At 37.9% G+C, this 19929-nt stretch overlaps 1 protein-coding gene across 2 annotated transcripts in view; it reads left to right on the top strand.

The window, feature by feature from the left end:
* The window catches only part of AVL9 (AVL9 cell migration associated), a 44420-nt gene extending 26066 nt beyond the window's left edge, over positions 1-18354 (top strand). The window contains exons 9-16 of one of the 2 annotated variants that reach the window (XM_074900831.1): positions 1622-1691; positions 2345-2892; positions 6157-6291; positions 7109-7328; positions 8701-8818; positions 9732-9785; positions 11657-11745; positions 12962-18354. In XM_074900831.1, coding sequence (XP_074756932.1) covers positions 1622-1691; positions 2345-2892; positions 6157-6291; positions 7109-7328; positions 8701-8818; positions 9732-9785; positions 11657-11745; positions 12962-13056 — 1329 coding nt within the window. In that variant the 3' untranslated portion in view covers positions 13057-18354. The remainder of the gene's footprint in view (positions 1-1621; positions 1692-2344; positions 2893-6156; positions 6292-7108; positions 7329-8700; positions 8819-9731; positions 9786-11656; positions 11746-12961) is intronic. The other variant, XM_074900832.1, reaches the window with a different exon arrangement.
* The last annotated feature ends 1575 nt before the right edge of the window (positions 18355-19929 follow it).

Below are 19929 nucleotides of genomic sequence, written 5' to 3'. Positions count from 1 at the left end.
ATGGAAAGATGGCAAAGGGACTTGATAGAACAAATATAGAAAAGTACTCAAGCAGTATGCCCAAACAAAAACCTAGACTGAAATAGATTTCTTGAAAACAAGATGGTACTTTATAGACTTAATTGTAGGCTTAAAAATAAGGTTGGCTAGGAACACATGGTATCTGAGAATCTAAACCTGTAGGGGTATCACAGGGTTTCTGTTGTAGTTCACTGCCATTATATCATGCATCTTTGATATACGCATTGTAGAGCAGCATCTTAGAAGAAGTTAGACTTTTTTTATTCCCATTGCATTCAGCTGAAATTTTTTACTCAGATGAGCTGCTTTTTCTCCTCATCATGCTTTTTCTGTGGCTGTTGCAATTTGAATTCATTGATCTCGAACTTAGAAAAAAGAAAACTTATACAAGATAAAATACAAAGTCTATTTCTAGCTGAGGTACTGTTAAACATTTGGTATGTATTAGGACTGCATAGGTCTTTCTCTTGGCTCCATCAGTTCACTAACTTGTAGACTTACAAATACAAGTGGAACATGAGTTACTATTTGTCGCTTCTAAAGTGTCTTCCTAGCTTACAGCAGAAGTCTTTTATCAAGCCTAAGTCCGCAAACTTGCACTTTTAATTATATAATTATTAAACTTGCCTGCAAAGTTGTCATGTTAGATCATTCTGTATTCTTTTGCATTGTTGATTCCTTGTAACGCTCATGTATTTTTTACTAGTGTTGTGCTGCGTGAGGATGTAAAAATGGCATTGATAAACAAGCTGACTTCTGTGGGGTTTTCTTGGTTTGGAGTGATTTGGTGGGTTTTTTCTTCCCACCTGAAGGCCTGTCTTGGAGGAATGCCAGTAGTAATATTCAGTCTGCTTTGTGTTTCTCTTTCATTGCTAGTCTTTGACACCTCCCTTTTGAATTCCTGATAAATTTACTAATCCCAGTCTCTGCTTTAAATAAGAAGTTTCTGTTTTTTCATGTTATGCCTTAAGTGCTTCACCAAAGTTAGTCATGTTTTATGTTTCCAAAAGGTCTTTTTTTTCAATCATAGAAAAATATCTATAATAAATGTATGCTGCATTTATCCTATTTTTCATTTGTCTGCATATCTTTAATATATTTTCTTAAAGAGATGGTTTTGCTGTAGGTTTTTCTCAGAATTCTGGAATGCGAGATTATAATATTTGGCCTCTTTGATTTATAACAGATTTTAATGTACTACAAATGAATAAGAATTTATGCAGCATGCCAGGAACAACTCTTTTCTGTCATTCAGTAACTGGATCAATTTGGGAAAAATTTTTGAATGACTGACAAAAATCTGAATGATTGACAAGTATATATTACATGCGTATATATAAAAGATATCATATATATATATTACAAATACAAAATATAAGGATACAATAGCCATATTTATTTTCTTTGAATTGTTATAGGATCTTCTGTTGGTAAGCAGACTTTCTGAAATAACATAAAAAGCAATGCCTTGAATATTTGCATGTGTTCTGTCTATCTCTGTCATGCTTAAGTGTAACTTTATTTTTCTCATTCTTTCTTCCCCAATTCCCCTTTTCTTTCACATGTTGTCTTTCCCCCACCCCCTCCCCTCCACCACTAGGTGCTGTTTTATATTTCTCCAGTAAATAGATTGGTGGGAGCTCTGATGACTGTCCTGTCACTCTTTCCTGGTAAGAAGAGAAGTTTGGACTTGTTTTTATATGCTTTCTGGTGATAACTGAGACAGGCTGTACTGTTTTATTTGGAAAACAACTTATGTGACAGTAGAGTTATGTTAGTATGTTACCTGAAAAACAGGTGGCTTGTATACATATCTGTGTACTATGTACACATCTCCTAATACTTGCACTCTATGGGTTATTATTTCTTGTGTTTAATTGGAGCCACTGGATCTTCTGTACTGCCTGTGGTTAACATAGTTGGGAACCTGAATAAGTCACGTGTTCCTGTCCAGTTCCTTTAAAAAAAAAAAGCAAACCTCTCTCTTCCTTCTACATGTATTCTTCAAAAAAAGAAGGAGAAAACCAACCAACAAAACCACAACTCCTAACCTTGCCAATTCTTAGCTTCTAACCCGGCTTTTCAAAGCAAAAAAAGTTGGGGCAGATTCTTTAGAAGAGGAAGTATGGGCTTTGATTTTTGGTTGGTTTTGTTTGTTTTGGTTTCTTTAAGACACCCGCACACACCCCACGCACCTCCAAGTAGTGTTTTACAATATGTAATTTCCACTATGCACATAAGAACACTTTGTTCATTTTTCTTTAACAAATTCACTTAAATTTCTGTTGAGATGCTGATATTCATATCTGCTATCGTTTTCCAGGTATGATTGAACATGGTCTTACTGACTGCTCACAGTACAGACCAAGAAAGAGCATATCAGAGGATGCTGGCCTGCAGGAAAATACACCACGGTTCGATGACTGTGTTTCTGTGTCTGCTGCTGATACTTCAAATACAAACTCAGGAAGGGGAAAGGGAGGCAGGAATATGGGAGGAAACCATTCGCTGGAAAGTCAAAAAGCTAACACACCTTTCTCTCAGTCAGAGAAGACTTATAATGGATCTCAGTCCTCCAGTGGTCCTGTGCAGCGCTTGAAAGTTCCTTCCCGCGCTTCTCCAGTGTCCTCTGAAAGTGACTGGGAGACCTTAGATCCTAGCATTTTGGAGGACTCTAATTTGAAAGGAGTAGAACATGAAAATACAGCATCAGAACAGGCTGAAGATCTTCCATGCAAAGGCGTGAGCTCAGAAAGCCTTCCAATCACTGTGCAGCCCCAAGCAAATACAGGACACACGGTGTTTGTTCCAGGACTAATATCTGGGTTGGAAGAGGACCAGTATGGTATGCCATTGGCTATTTTTACAAAGGTAAGCACGTTGTTTCTGATACCTGGTAACTCATAAAGACATCTGTTTTTCAGAAGTGGCTAAGTGCCTAAGTCACTCTGGCGAGTGACTGTTGCTAGGTGGGTGGAAAGCATGAGTGCGTGTCTGAGGGTGCTGTGTGCACGAACACATGCATTCCACTTTCATATGTATAATTAGAAACTATTTGCAATTCTGCATGATGGTAGCCTGCAGTCCCAGTGTGGTTAATAAATGATATGTATCCATAACTACTGTTTTCTTTTCCTCTGAAGAACTGTAGATCTTGCCCCATATAGGTTAGATCAGAGTACTTAAGAAGTGTTTAGATACCTTAATCTAAACTAAGATTCTGAAAGCTATATCTAAGCTGACACCTAAGCCTATGTTTTCCTCTTTTAATTTTTATATATATATTTATAAATATGTATGTGTGTATAGTAGCACAAACTGTGTGTATAAATGTGTGTATAGACACACAAAAATATAAATATGTAATATATAAATAGTTCATATGTATATACACACAATTTCACTCTTCCTGGGTGAAATAATTCTTCCTGGTTGTCTCTGGCTCTCTCCCTGTGCATGGTGCTGAGCTGCTGAATTTTAAGCTTGTGTTGGTGCCTAACTGAACTCTAGCTATTCCAGAGTCTTTCTAAGGACTCTGACAGGTGTTGTCAGATAACAAGCAATACATTTACTAGGGCTGGTTGTTACGGATGCTCTCAAATAAACAACCAAGCACCAAAAATAAAAAAAAATTCTTAACACAGTTAACTAGCTCTCCGTAAACTACAGGTTCGAATGCCTGTGAGGAGAACAGAACAGCTTTATAGGGTTTAACAGCAACCCAAAATGCAGAACAAGGCCTCGCTCCCTGGGGTTTAACGGCAACCCCAAATGCCTTACAAAGCCCTGCTACCTAGGGTTTAATGACAACCCAAAATGTTTTATCACTCACCTGACAAGTGAGGGCTCTCAACCTCGAGGACCTGCTCAGGGCAGTGTCTGGACCCCAGGGGAGAGTCCTGGACCGCAGCTGCTGTTCCAGGGGATGAGCTCCAAATGCCTCCCCAGAGGGCTCCACTTATACCCAGGCCCAGTCTGACCTGTAGTCAACCGCGGCTCTCATTGGCCAAAAGCCCCAATTGCCAGAGGCCCCCAGAACAAAGGCAGCCCTGGGCTACTACACTTCAGCAGCCAATGCACCTGCCACACTGGTTTCCTATAAAAACCAGGGAAAATGTCCCGTTAAAGATTCTTTTGTCAGTAAAAGAATTCATATAATAAACTTGTTTTGGTTTTTAATAAGTTTAGATGAACTTTTGCCCAGAAAGGAGAAGATTCAGATTCATTTCCTCAAGCTGATGAGGTTCAAACTGGTGTTTTTTCCTTTGGAGGTGCTTATTAGCATTTCCTTACAGAACATTGTATTTGATGATTGTGTTTGAACTTCTCACAATAACTTTTATTGGAAATGGTATGCTATGTGGGCCCAAGTGAGCAGCTCAAATGTCATTGCCCTGTATTGCCTCATGTCGCTGTTAGAAATGCTTTTTCAACAAAGATCTGCAGTCTGGTGTTTGTCCTTACATTCTCTAATGAAAAGAATAGCCTGTAAATTGTATTTAGCCTAGTTCTATTGAAAGCAAGAAGAAAATAATTGATAAGGGAGCCTACAAGTGCAAACGTAGATTGCTGCTGAGATCATAAAATGGAAAAGTAAACAATTTTAAGGAAGCGGACAGTTTCTACATGTTTACCTTCTGTTCCACAAGGGCACTTTTCATTTGAGTTCGTCCAATGTAATTAAAGCAGAAAAGGCTTTACATCTCTAAGCTATCAGAAAAATGTGATTCAAAGTTATAGTTTAACTGCTTACTGGAAAGTTTAAATCTCTTTTAGAGCTCTCATCTAAGGGGGTTTTTTATGCCATATTGTGGAAAGACTAGTAAATATGACAAACTTGAATGGGAGGAGATTTTGCCAGATAGCTGAATACATTACCCAAGTACACCTAAGCATAAAAAGAAATAGGTTGAGATACTTGTTTCTTTAGTACCAGTACTGTAAGATCCTAATACTCATTTCACTTGCACTCTTTTAAAAAGAATTGAACATGTTCACGGAAATAAGTTGTTATACTTAGACAAATGTGAGTTTGGGAACTGACATTTGATACTTTTAGTAGTGAAGGATTTCCAGGACTTAATTACTGTATACTCAAGTAGTAAAACCTTCCTTTGCCAGCTTCTTAAGCCACATTTTTTGAAAATTTTCTGTTTTAGGTTGGTGATTCTTCTCAAAGCACCATTGTCCCTTTGATACAGGCTGTTTTCAACTGTTGAGTGCTTGTCATCTGGAAAGCCATCCCTGTGTCTAATATAACAAAAGGGAGTAGTTGTGCTCCTTTCTTCCATATGTTTCTAATTACCATGGACTGTGTGATAAAGTGTGTGTGCGCTTTGTTTCTGTCCAGTATGCAGTTAGCCCTTCTGGGTTTCTACTAGTGAATAAATTGCTTGGTGCTGCATGCAATTGAACAGCTGGGGTTAGATTTCAGTATTAGACTTGAGGGGTGTGTTGATCCTATATTTAAAAAGAAAATGACAGTATGTGGAGCCGTTTCTAAGTGATCTCTCAATGACTTAGCCCAAAGCCTTTCTTCAAACTGCTGTGCTGTTTGGGTTTTTTTTCTAATTTGAATGTGGGATACTAGATTAATTTACAAGCATGAAATTGCTGCTCTTTCCTAAATGGGGCATACATATGCTTAGCAAAAATTGATTAGTATCTCTGGAGCCTGGAAACCTCCACCTACAAAACATAGATAGCAGTCTGTAGCTTTACTGCAGTATGTGCTTCAGGACTATCAGAAGACATCATGGTATGCATTTAGAGAGATACATCTTTATCTCCATTGACTTCTTGTCTCTGAACTGACCTGAGACCTCACTCCTGTTTTATTCTGCTTATTCTGTTGCCTTATAAACACATTTGATTCCTGTCCTTGGCATTGTATTGAAGTTTGTCCTGAGACTGAAAGGCAACACAACCTCTTGAAAAGTGTAATTCATGTGGAATCTGGTTGCTTTTTTTTGCAATTGTAATGTAGCACAACAGTAGATAACTGTATCTGAAACTGCAATAACCAAGGCTCGTTTTGGGTGGAATGTGCTGGTTTTTATTAGGAAAATCTCTGAATATACACACTTTTGGTTTTTTGGCCTTATGTTAATCCTCTAACTATCTCTGTTACTTTAGGGATACCTTTGTTTGCCATACATGGCACTGCAGCAGCATCACCTCCTGTCAGATGTAACAGTCCGTGGCTTTGTTGCAGGAGCCACCAATATCCTGTTCCGTCAGCAGAAACATCTGAGTGATGCAGTTGTGGAAGTATGAATCTTTGCATTTGAACTGACTGGACTGGAGCAGGGGGGGAGGAGGAAGCAGAGGTTGCATTTTAAATACAGCTGTAAAGTTTTACTTTCATGCTCAAATTTTTAATTATTTCCCTATGAAAAAAAAATCTTAAATGTAGAAGCTTATTAAATTTGTATAATTTCTTAGGATGAGATTAGATAAGCTATGCAAAACTAACACATGTTTTTCTGTATATTCTTATATGCAATATTTGAATTTGCAGGGCACTACTTGAATTTTTATTTTGTTGCTGGTGTAATTCTGCTTTTCATGTCATGGACTTTTTACATGATTTTCTATTAAAGTCTTCAAAAATAAGCTGAGGAACAGATAAAACTGGGTAATAAAGAACATTGCTATTGACTTTCTTTTGATTTAATCAAGAGGTTAAAAAAAATCGAAGAAAAAGCTGTGTCAGTACCAGTAAATAGATACAACTATATAATCGATATCTGGTAACCTAAGAGAGCTGCATACAGGTAACCAACTTAATAAGTTGCAGTGATAATCAAAGAGCTTCTAGGAAAATAAGTGTAAGCACCAAATGTCCCCTGCAAAATCCTGTCAAATAAGTAGCTTTTACTGTGAGCCAGTAAGATGATCACATTCTGGTTATATCAGAGCAGTATCTGACTTTCTGAGAATGGTTAATTCTTTTTTTTTTTTACTATTTGTTGTTTCTTGATATTTTGGGGGACTGTGTGTTTAGATTTAGGTAGCAATATATAGTAGTGTATAGATAAGCAGTTTTATTTATCTGAATGTTTACCCCTGGAATTATATCAAACAGATAGAAGATGCTCATGTACAAATCCATGATCCGGAACTCCGTAAGATCCTGAACCCAACAACTGCTGACCTAAGATTTGCAGACTACTTGGTGAAGCATGTAACTGAGAACAGAGATGATGTTTTCCTTGATGGCACTGGGTGGGAAGGAGGAGATGAGTGGATCAGGGCTCAGTTCAGTGCTTATCTTCATGCACTGCTTGCTGCTGTGCTGCAACCAGGTAGGACAGATACCTTGTCTAGGGACTGGGATGAGAGTGGGTGTAATAAGCATTTGCTCTATTGCATTAAATGCATGGCCTGTCGTTAGATCTCCCTCTGTCTAACACTTTATTTTAGGCTGCTTTTTTTTTTTGTCCTTGGCTATCCTTGTTTATTCCTTGACAACCTTATTCCTAATTCTTCACACAGACAGTTTCTTCTTTGACTGTCTCCTTCTCCTTGATGTAATTAAGCTTTCCTCAGAAGTAGAAGTACCTGAAGCACCATATGTGATGAGACTTACAAACTTGGGTGTCTGACAGACTCTATTGCAACCTGCAGTTAATTTTGGGGAATTAATTGGGTTCAGGGAGACATGAAGTTAAGTGGCTGTCTTCAGGAAGTCTACTAGGCTGTTCCATCTCTCTTTCCCTTCCTGCCGTGGTCTTAAGTAGGGATTCACGTAAGTGAAAAGTGAGGCTTTATAAGCCTGCGCTTTCTGGAGCTCAGCATTTTTTTTCTTAACTCAGAGGGAATTCTCTATGTTTCAACCTTTTGTGCATGAATATAACGAAAAGACTCAGTGTTTTGTTTGTGAAAAACATTTGGTTTGTCTAGAACTGACCCTGTTAACTTCATTCTCATCATGATTATTCTCTAGTCACATCAATTGACTAATTCAGATCTTGTTCTGTAGTATTTGTGAGAAAACATGGGATTGAGAACTTGGTTTTACTGTCTGGAAGATGCTAAGTTCTTTGCCTCATAACATTAATACTTTAGGATGATATCAGCCTGGGTCATATGAAATGCCAGGTTTGTCTGGAAACTCGTACTACTTCACTGGCTGGCTCTAAAATGATTTCCTGTACTCCTCAGTGTTTTAACAGGGATGTTGTTTATTCCACAGTAGTTCGTACCACAGTTTTATAGTGGGTTTGGGGTTTACTAAATGAGTAAATGAGTAATAATATAGTACAGAAAAGCCCAGTGTATCTGACCAAGACCAATGCAAATGACGTTTCTGTTCTTAGTTGCTGTGTGGCTATTCTCTCCCCTTCCCTGTCTTTGCCCAGAGAGTAAATCAAGAGGCCTATGTTTGGATGACTTTTTCTTTTTCCCAGTTGAGCTTTTTACTTAAAACTTTATAAATTAATTCAAAGTAAGAAAAGTATTTTTTTCAAGCTTTTTTTTTGATGCTTGTTCTGACATTGAATATTTGGGCCACTTTAAAAAATAATAAAACACTTTTGAAGTGCCCAGTTCTTAGTACTAGAGGTTTAATTGTTGTTGATTTGATAAGAGCCTGGAAAATTTTAACTTTTAAAAAAAAAGGTAATTTATCTTTTATTATGTCTCTAATGAGTCGGAGCAAATTCTTATCTTTATCAGACAACGAAAAGACTTTGTCAGACTTTGGAACAGCTTTTGTAGCAGCCTGGAAAAATACCCATAACTACAGAGTATGGAATAGCAACAAGCATCCAGCTCTTGCAGAGGTAAATTCTAGGTAAGGAAATTTCTTTTTTTTTTTTTTTTTATTTAGCATTTAACATGGATTGCTCCCAGTATGTGTAGTCAGGCACACTGTTCTGTACAATTACAGTGTTCCCCCATTGTTCCTGCTATAAAGCCTTGAGGTTGAAACTTTGGGGCCCTAATCTGTTAGTATAGAAACTGAGTATTTCTGTTCTTCAATACCTTACTCTAATTCTGGGCAAGTTTTATGAAGAAAAATATATCCAGAGACAGGAGAAGTGAAACTTGTTCAAGTTGATTGTTGGCTGTCCCCAGCTATAGAAAGTTTGTCATTCCTCAGGAATTGTCCTCAGATGGTTCTGCTTCTTATTAATTGCTTCCAGGTGTCTAGGGAGTAGCTGTGTCCAGGGTTGTCACTGATGGGGATCAGGGAGAGCTGGCTATTCTATATTGCATCTTCTGTGCTTTGGATTGTTTTATGTATATTTTCACTCAAAGATTAGATGATGCCAGGCTTGGTAACATTGTTGGCTGTGTGTGTGTTTTGTTTAGCATGGGTTATTACTGTACTGCAGGGAGTTTTGTTTGCTTTTTGTTTTGTCAGCTGCTGTAGTCTCAAGAAGGTTTTTCTTTAGAGCTACAAAGCTCTTTTAGTCTAGTTAAGGGATTTTTTTTTTTTTGATCTGTGTTTCTAGAAGGAGGTGCCTTTGCCTTAGTGTGAAAAGATTATTAATATCTGGCCTGTAAACAGGAGGCACCTTACAGGTATTCATAAGAAATCTAAGGTTGAATAGTCACTGGGACCTTGCCTTCTGTAAAGTGGTACAGTAGTGTATCTACAAATGATATTTTTGTTGGTAAGCCACAGAGGAGTACAACCAATAATTGTGTGACATAGATTCATCATGAAAAAATAAATACTTGGGTTTTTCTTCCTCTTCTAGCCACCCATTCCAGGGACAGTACTCTGTATCAGATGTTAAGTTAAGATTATCACAGTAAGTATATAGTACTTCGGTATTTTTATAAAAGTGTGGTCAAATATTAATAACTGTATAACTGTTGCTATGATGAACTAATCAAAATAATTATTTAAATTGGCCCTATACATGGAGCTATGCTCAACATTCTTTTGCAAAACATCACCACATCTAAAGATGGAACGTTTGCCTGAAATAGGGAAGAACAGTGCTGATGCACTACTTTGTGTTGAACTTCAGATAATAGAGCCCTATTTTTTTGCATTGCAATTATAAGGTTTTTGTATATTTATTTTTAAATTGTAAACTAAAGCTGTTAAAGCTTTCATCAGTGTTTTGCTGTACATTGTCTTTAGATCTCATTATTAGGAGAAAACAGTTTTTGGGGTTTTTTTAAATTAGCTGGTTTTTAATAAGCATTTTTCTAAAACGCTCAAAGTTCACTGTATATATACTTGAGACACGATTCAGTTTCTTGAATTTAGAAGCTTAAAATGAGTTTTACATAATCTCTTATTGCACTGCACTCAACTTTAAGTTGGTCTCGGTACTTACTCGCTGGTGTCAGCTCTAAAACTCAGTGGTGTGTGTTATTCCCATTGTTGTTCAGCCTTAACTGAAGCCAGAATTCAGTCTTGAAGTTGCAGTTAACCATCTCCTCTTGTTTATACACCAAGCAAAATACGTTGTTTTCTCACTTAGCTCCGTTGACCATAAAACTTCAGATGCTGGTTCTCTGAGATGGTTGTAAATCAGCAATATATACACGCTGCTGATTCTGTACCTGCCTTGACTGTAGACTGTTATTTTCAGTACCCTGTGAGTAGGCCTAAAACACATGCTAACATAGAACAGCTTGAATAAAAAGGTTCAGACTTCAGCCCACTGAATCTTTTGGTTGCTTTTGCTGACCAATGGCAGATTAAATGTCTGAGTTGGCAATTGAGAATGTAAATGAATCAAGATTTATCTCAAGGTAATTGGTTTCAATAAAGAGCATGTTGATAGCAGGTCTTATTGTTAATGGATGATCTCTGTAGAAAGACTTTATTTGGAAGATGAGGAGGTGTCTATAATCTTTTATTTGCCCTGTTTTTGTGTTTGAAAGGAGAGATACTAACTCTTCTGAGTAGCCTGAAATCAATGTAAAAGGATGAAGTTCTTAGTGTGTCTCTAGTAACTAATATTTTTACAAGAGTGCCTTTATTCTCCAAATGTAACTTTGCTATCAGATACTCATCAAAATTACTTGCTTTTGCAAACTGAGCCTAAACTTGTTCTTGGTGTACTCTGTTCTTTCTGCTTTTTGTATCTACGCTGAAGATTTTCAAATTGGGAAAAGAATGTGGCGTGCTGTGTTAAATTTTGCATAAATGCATTTGCAAAGCCTGAAACATGGACTTCAATGTGACAAGTTATTTAACAGAAGTATGAGTGTAAACTGTACTTGATCAAAAATTTAATCTTAGGGCAAGATACAAAGTAAGCTCTATTTAGAAAAAAGAATGATCGTAACTGTTTTGTTTAAAGTTTGTATATTAGGACTAAAACTTCTCAAAACTACTTCAAATCTGACTTGTAATTTAGAACATAAGTGTATTTTGATAAACATTTAGGAAAGGTATAAACTTTGGGTAAGAATGAACCATGGCATGTTTTGATTCCTGTCTTGCTGTCAGTAACTTTTCTTCTTCTGAGAAGCTTGCTGACCTGATCTCTGTGGATAGGATGCATATAGGAATTATGGGCTTGATCATACAGATATATATACACACAAATATATATATATGTATGCTATGTATATCTCTGTGTATTGATACATATTTTAACTATGTATTTTATTTACACTTGGAAATAAGTCAACTAACAGACTTCAGTATCTCTCTTAGCTCTGTGCAAAACAGTGAACGCGGAAAGAAGATTGGAAATGTGATGGTTTCTACTAGTCGAAATGTTGTACAAACAGGAAAAGCTGTAGGTAAGAAATTTATTTAAAACCAGCTTGCATCTAAGCCGTAAGTTTTTGTGCTGGTTTAAGCCCTGCCGGGGCCGGAGAGCACGTTGCTGTTGCCCCTCCCCCACGCGCAGCCGGTCGGGCTGGAAGTTAAACACAGACCCGGGCTAAAGTAACAAGGAATTTAATACAACAGTGTGATAAAACAATCTGAACAACAACAGTAGCAATGATAACAACAATAAACAGCAATAACAGTGAACAAAACAAACGATATACAGAGAAATACCGCAAAATGGTCAGGGAACAGGTTCCTGCCACCAAGCCCACCAAAGAGCAAGTAAAAAGGTTCCGCCCCTGGACCTGACGCCAGCATGGTATGAATAACCCGGCTGGAGATCCCTTCCCACTCTCTCTCTGCTGGGGAAACCTAACCCTATCCTAGTTGAACCAGGACAGGGTTTTTTTGAGAAACATATCTCACATATTTTAATCCAAGTGTACTTTACAACATACATACAAAACAGCAGCACTTTGAGGAGTAAAGCTGCTGATTGAGGCCCTGTATATTGTGTAGTGGAAAGAAAAGCAGCTAGACAAATTAGTGTAAATTCCTTTTCCAGTGTGGGCTGGAGGTGAACGTGGGAAGAGATGTTCAGGTGAAAGCTTTCATGTGATCTGGAAATGCTCAGACCACAGCACCACTACCTGCATTGAGCTATTCTCATTTTTATATCACTTTGACTGAAACTACCCAGAGATGGTCAAAATCAGAGGAAGACATTGCATCAGTTTTTGCACGTTTTGCAATAGTTTGTAATTTTCTGGAAAAGCACTTGTACTTGAACTGGGGCAACATCATATTGTTGTCTGGCAGTGCAAGATAATGTGAGTTCACCCACTGAAGAATCTGATAGTTGTTCTTCAGTAGCTTTGCAAAACATTGTTTAGCTTCTTTTATTCCATTGGAGTCTTTCTACTCTTTTTGCTGCTGTATACTCTGGCAAGGAGTGTCTTTTGGCCTGAAGTCTAGCAAGCCTTCCAGGGCAAAGGACAGCATAGGCCATATCTGCTGAGCTACTGTGTTCAAATTCTTTGAATATTTTCTGACACAGACTCCAGACTTGGATTTTATTTTCCAAACTGGACAACTGATTGTGTATGGTTTTTTTATATTTCTTTGTAGTAGCTCAGTAATGGTAACACTATGCTTTGACCTTTCTCTTGTGTTGTAACGCAGGTCAGTCAGTTGGAGGAGCCTTCACAAGTGCGAAATCAGCCATGTCATCGTGGTTTTCCACTTTTACGCAGTCAACCCAAAGCCTCGGGGACTAAATTACGGTTTTGCACAGTGCTGCTAATATTTCAGGTGCAATGCTTTCTCTGAGCTGTAAAAAGACTGCTCCGAAACGTAGGAGTAGAGATTAAATACCCAGGACCAAAACAAAGTATAAGGTTGCTTGCAAGCAGACATGGAATGTCATCATTCAGTTTCACTAGAAATATAGAAGAATGGTGAGTGTCTCCATACAATGGGATGGCATTTGCAGTATATTGGTGGTATTTAAAATGACTACTTTTCTTTAAAACTGAGCCTTTATAAAGATACTAGTAAACAAGGCTTGTTGCAAGCCAAATGTGTTTGACTTTAGATTTGTACATTTTCTTGGATGTTGATAATATTTATGAAAACTAGTTATATTTTTCAATCCGAATAGCCAAATATTTGTGAAATCTTGTTAGAAATAAGCAGAGTATAAATACTGATTCCTCTTCCAGGTTGGATTTGAGAGCATCTCTGCGAAAAGTATATGGTGGAAACCCTGAAAGGGTTCCAAGCCAGGTAGAACTTTCTCGCTTTCACATGCAAACTAAAATCAGCGGGGTGCAGAGTAAGACTGGCTGACTTAAGGTGTTTTTTTCCTTTCTCCTCTGTAGCCATGTACAGTTGTTTGCATTAATCTGTCTTTAGCTTTCTTTATGTCCCCAAATCTGTGTGACAGTTACAAAATCAGTATTTTTCTTGATGTTATGCAGTAGACCTTCATAACTTTACATATGTGTTGGCTGTGCTTTTACATGAATGGGATTCCAGTAGGAGAGACCTCTTCAAGAGAAGTATTACAAAACCATTCTCCTGAATTGGGATTGGATCACAGACAGTTTTCTGAGGTCTTGTTGTATTTAGGATGTAATTACACAATCAACGTAGTTACATACCTAGGAATACAAATACTAAAAATGCCTAAAACTAGCACAGTAGCAAACTGTGTGGTGTGCTTTTTTTTTTTGCCAGTAATGAAGACTCTTCCAAACGAAAATCAGCTGTATCTATTTTCTGTGTCGACTCAGGGAATGTTCTGTTTGGATAACTACTTTTTCATACGGAAAGTAACACTAGAATTGAGAGAGTAACTGAAATGGCTCAGTTCGTATCTTTGTGTGAAGAAATATAATAGTTTATATGAAAAGCTGTGGCGTAATGGTGTATTTTCTATGTAACATGCCTGTGGTGTCTTCTATGTGCAAGCAAATTCCACTTCCTACATTTCCTGATTCTGAGAGAGATTATCTCCTATTTGCTGAAATGTGTGTGCCTCTATATGCCTTCTAACATCCTCACATGATAGCTGTTAACATTTTCTACATTACATTATCCAATGTTCCAATTTCCTGCAGTAAAAGGCGCTCAGTTTATTGCCTCATCAGTATCGGTCAGCGTTTTGCCATGTTCTTTTCTGGGGCCAAGATTTCAAGTCATGGTTATTTCTTCTCTTCCTCAAATAAAATATGGCAGCTCTATAAGAGAGAAAGAAGAAGGCTTGAATGTAATTTGTTCTAAGAAATTAAGTTCTAATTTCTGTAGGTGCATTTGAAAAGCTAATAGAAAAGGCACACTTGTATCACGTAGTTACTGTTGAACAACTTAGGTTTTAGTTTTAATTGCTTCAAACAGCAATTCAGAAACACAGAATCTGGTTTAAAGCCTTCATTAATTTTTTTTTTCAGGACAAGCTAGATAGAATGGCCATGGAAAACTTGAGAGTATACAGCTAGTTTGAGTACTTTCATTTGAGAAGGGTGAAAAAAAGGCCGCTAAAGCTCTGCTGATGTACTGCTTCTGACATACAAGTAAAATATACCTGTAGAACTGCAACTATTGCTCGTGGTCTCTGTGTGTATTTGTGTATCTCCTAAAACTTATGTTCTTTTCTGTTTTATTCCACAGCTCTGTAATAGACATATCTTTTCAAAGACTAAGTAATACTTGATATGCAGAAAGAGCTCTGGTGAAATGGCTAGGCCTGCTTTTAGTCATTATCAGTCTAGAGCTTTCTGATTCAGCATGCAGATAAAAAAAATAACTGAAAATAATCACTTGCTTTTGTGAAATATAGCTAACATATTATCTGCAGTCTGGAATTTAAGGGGTCAGGCTTCATGTTGTAGTGAAGACTGAATAAAGGTGCATAAAGGATTTAAGCACCCATAAAATATCTTCAGCAACTTAAGGCACACAGAGGTAGAATTAGGCTTAGGAGCTCACAATGGTGAGTTCCAGGAGCCGGGTATTTACATGTATAAGGTATAGAAACAGGACCTTCAAGGATCCCTTGTCAAAATTCTTGTCTTTGTCTCCTCTGTTGGGAGATAATGGACATGTGAGCAATCCTACACATATGCACACCTCAGCAAGGACATAGAACAAAGAACTCAGCAGCCAACTCCAGGAGATGGGTTGGGCGGAGAAAGACATTTGAGTGTGGCGCTTATTATCCAATCGTGAAAAGGCCTGAAGCGCGTGGACAAAGCTAACTGTCCAGTCATAAGGATTGTACCACGTACCGTTCGCGTGCACAGGAGAAACCTATAAAAGGGCTTGCTTACCTTCAATAAATGGGCATTGCTTGATCATACCGGTCGTGTGCGTGTCCATAGCTCCCGCACTCCTCACCCGAGTTTCTTCTGTAGAATTCTCCTATGCCTGAAATTTGTATAGCCAATTTTGTTTAGCTCTTTGCATTCCCCTTATTCCCACACTGGCCCAGGGATACTAGAAAGCTGACTACTTTCTTGGTAGATTGATCAGGGAAGGCAGAATGAGGTGCCCTCTGAAGTGCTCAGCTGATGCACAGCTGCTCACTGTTTTGTACAAGGACTCTGTTATGATACTTCTCTTACAGGCAAGACAACCAGACAGACCTTTCTCTGCAGTCTTTCCCACTGTCCCAGCTGCCTCTGTTGTGGAGCCAAACACACAACCTGATTGAGAGTATTCTCCTTTCTTTACAAATGATAGAATAAGAAACTGGTATTAATTTTCAGTCTTTTTAAAAACTAGCATCCTGCTAGCAAGTTGGACTGTGACTCATACAGTGATTAAGACTCATGCAGCGGGTGGACATGAAATGATCTTCATGATATGTGGTCTTCATTTACATGTATGTTTGCTCTTTGACATTTGCTTAAACTTACTTTTGGGCTGTGGGAAGGCATGCAGCCACTGAGGTTCATCTAAGCTCATGTAGTCCTCTTAATTAAATGGTTGTAACCTCTTTATAGTTAAATCCAATGCAAATGCAGGTTATTTTCCTCCCCTCTGTTTTAAAAGTGCAAGCATTATTACTTAGAAAAATTTAGACAGTCAACTTCCATTTCAAAGACCCCGACATCCCATTTCTGCACTGTAAGAAACAGTCCTAAATGATTTGGTGATAGTACCTCTAATGAGTCAACCGTGAAGCTGTTGTTACAGCTCTGTCATGATGTATTTTGCAAAGGTATTTCTGGCTGTCGATGTGCAGCATGAACTGACTTGCAGATAATACAGTAGCACACTTCTCAACTTTCCTGCATCAAAGGCATCAACCTCTGCTGCTTCTATGTGCCAGCATTTGAGGAACTGCCTATTAGGTGTAGATATAAGTCCCCAAAAAACCCCCACAGGACTAAATATTGTTGACCTAATACTTCATTTGACTAAAATGTTCAGCATTTTTCATGGCATAACCTCAGTTCCTGTGCACATCTGACACAATTCCTCAAATATCACAATGTAATTATCTTTAGTGTTCTAGTACGTTGCATTTGTTCGACCTTGTACATCTGTTTTAAGCACCTTTGTAATTAATTTAGTATTTTGCCTAAACAAGCTTATGATTTCCATACAAATTACTACTAAGCAGAGAAACTAATGTGGCAGTATTTAGTTGTAAAAGTGAAGGCATGAATGCAGTTTTTAAACATAGAAACTCTCGCTTGTTAATTGAACATACAAGTAATGTGTTTGATTTTTCTTGTGCTGCTTGAAAAATAAATACATCCAGCCTGTTTCAAGTTCTGTCTGCTGAAAAAGATGTATTATTTTAAGAAATTAATCCCATCAGAAGACACTTGCAGGCTTCTGGTTTTGATACTGGTAGCAGCTTGTAAATACACTGGCAGTCTCTTTGAAATTTATCTTCCACTTAAACTGATTGTGGATGTCGCTTTCTGCAAGAGGATCTTCCAGTGTGACTTCTTATTCCTTATTGGGTACTACTCATTGTGAATTGATTCAAGTCGTCTTTTACATCAAGATCTTTAGGTATGACTGAAATTGATGTAGATTTAGCTTCAGAATAGTACATAGTTCATGTGGATTGTGACATCTAGTCCAAATGAGGATGCTGAGTAAATTAACTGCTGTATATCCAGTTCTGTGCTATAGTGAGCTATTTTAAAACTTAAAAACTTCTGTCACTGTACCTAGCTGAGAATGATTTGGTAAGTTGCTATTTCTAGTAGGAGAAAACTTAACTGCCTTGAATAATATTCAGATGTGAATTAGATGAAGCTTATGTTTAGAAAACAGTTGCAATTCTATAAAATTCCTTAAAATTTTCCTGATGGTATGCAGGTGTTGTCTCAAAATCTCAGTTCTTTTACCTGGTGTGCAATGAACTGACAACCACAGTCAAGATAACTTGTTTAATCCATATCTGTGCAGAGATGGGTGCTAGGTGGTAATTCCACAAAGCCAGCACACTGCACACAACATATTTCTACACTTCAAACTACACAAATACACGTTTACTGTAATGACTGGTGGGTAGTTTCTTATCATTTTGTTCCTGGTTAGTTAACAACATGCCTCCTCTCGATTTAAAGTCATGGGATCCTCTTTTTCAACTCTGCATGTTCAGTGAGGAAGGGTTGTCCTGGTGGGGGGCTTTTCCCCCCTCGAGGGTAGGTTTTCACTGTGTTAATGAGGAAAGCTCACTCATGGTTCAAGTAGTTCTCTCCTTGGTTCAATTGGCCGCTTTTGTTCCTGTACACTTATCTTGGCATTTCCCTGTTTGATGGTTTTATGGTGTCCTCTGCTGCACTTACCTCAGTTAGTGTTGCTTTTTCAGGGTCACTCGGTCAGCTTTAACAGTTCCTTGAACAATTCCTGGCATTCTTTCACAGCCCTCCTTTGGTCATTTTATTAATAAAGATGTAACACAAGTAGTTGTGCAAGCACACTGAAAGATAAATTTACATGGTCTTGTTTATGCAGTGTAATTTTACTTCCTTGCAGGTATTTAGTTTTCATCAAAAAGGGCAACATGGAGAGTACACTACATTATTGTACTATGAATAAAGATGTATGACAAATTGCTTCATGGTGTTTTGAGTCTTTAGTACTATAGTAAAGGAGAGACTGACTTAAAGGTGGCACAGAGCTTTCATTCTTTGATGTTTCTGGTCTTGTGGGGAATAAATATCTGTACACAGGTATCTTAATGATGCAACCTGGAAGTCTAACTGTCTTGAGTCCTTTGAGATAGGCAATTTTGAACCTAATCATACATTGCTCCTCTTATACTAGTCTAAAATCAACTGCTAGAAAATAAGGTATTTTTGTTACTTCCCTGCCTGAATTTATTGACTAATATTGATGAAAGCATAATTACTATTTGCCTCAATAATAGCAGGGAACATCCACTTCTCAAAAAAGAGGAGAAAATCTTCTTCTCTTGTCTTAATCTAAATCACCAAGGAAACAGCACTGCTTTCTAGATCAGGTGAGCATGAAGAAAATCAAGTAAGAGTGTTTAGACTGAAGGAAAATTATCTAAAGTGAAGGCAGATGTAAAGGTATTTTGTCTTAAAAACATATGTGGAATAACATCACTTGCATACTATGTGAAACAGATGGAAAATACTAAAGAAGCAAACTCAGTCTCTCATTTCTAAATTCAGAGACTTTAGAAATGCACACAGAAACACAGTGGAGAATTTAAAAGTTCAGGCATATCAGAAAGTGGCAAAATAATGCTGAGTTTAATGTATTACCTAATAGGATCTGTGGTTACCGAGTGATAAATTGTGTATGGATTTGATGTGTGTAATGCTGTGCCAAAGAGCTGATGGAAGAATATGTCCAATCTTAAACTGTGGAAACTGCTGCTGAATTTTTTTTTCACTTCAATAGAAACATGTTCTGAGTCAAATTAGCTAGCCCTACCTCTTGCCCTTCTTACATAAAATCTCAGCATCAAGATTTAGCTTGATGTTTAGCACATCATCTGGCTAGACTTTAGTCTGCATTTTTAGAACCTGTTTACTGCCTCTTTGGTCATATTGAACCAGCAGAGCACATGTATGTATTCAGTGGAGTTTACTATTTTAAGAGTTGAAGCCATGTTATGTTTCAGATGACCAGTCACACTTTAGCACCTCAATACTGGTGTCATGTACAAAGCCTAAACCCTTCCCTTGCTGAAACAAAAGTACCTACCTAGTTTCACAAGTTAGGCCAAGCCACAGCAGCACTACGTGTTTTAGAGCAGAAAGCAGGCACAGAGATGACGTTACTGTTTCCCCTTCATGCCTGTCCCGTCTTTGCTGTTAGTTCTTTCTTCCAGGTCAGAGTTTCTGTAGCCCAGTACTGACCCAGGTCTGGCTGTCAGCTGCTGGCTCAGGCTGTTCACCTCCCAGAACCTGGGAGCTGTGTGAAGATGTACACATTTCATACAGCCTGCCTCCCACTGTCAGGAGGGATCCCTGTGTTTTACTCAGTCTGTTAGTACTCCTCCTCCTCCCAGTTACAAGCTCTGTGAGTAAGAACTCTGCCTGGCTGAATTATACGCGTGTAAATGTTGGAGGAGGGAGATATTTTAAGTAATTCTGGAGTGGAACTAAACAGAACTTTGTCTGGCTGATGTTGAGCATGAAGTAGAA

The sequence above is a fragment of the Athene noctua genome, chromosome 2 (genome assembly GCF_965140245.1).
Source record: "Athene noctua chromosome 2, bAthNoc1.hap1.1, whole genome shotgun sequence".
NCBI classification, from domain to species: Eukaryota; Metazoa; Chordata; class Aves; order Strigiformes; family Strigidae; genus Athene; species Athene noctua.
This window is presented reverse-complemented; position numbering and strand designations above follow the sequence as displayed.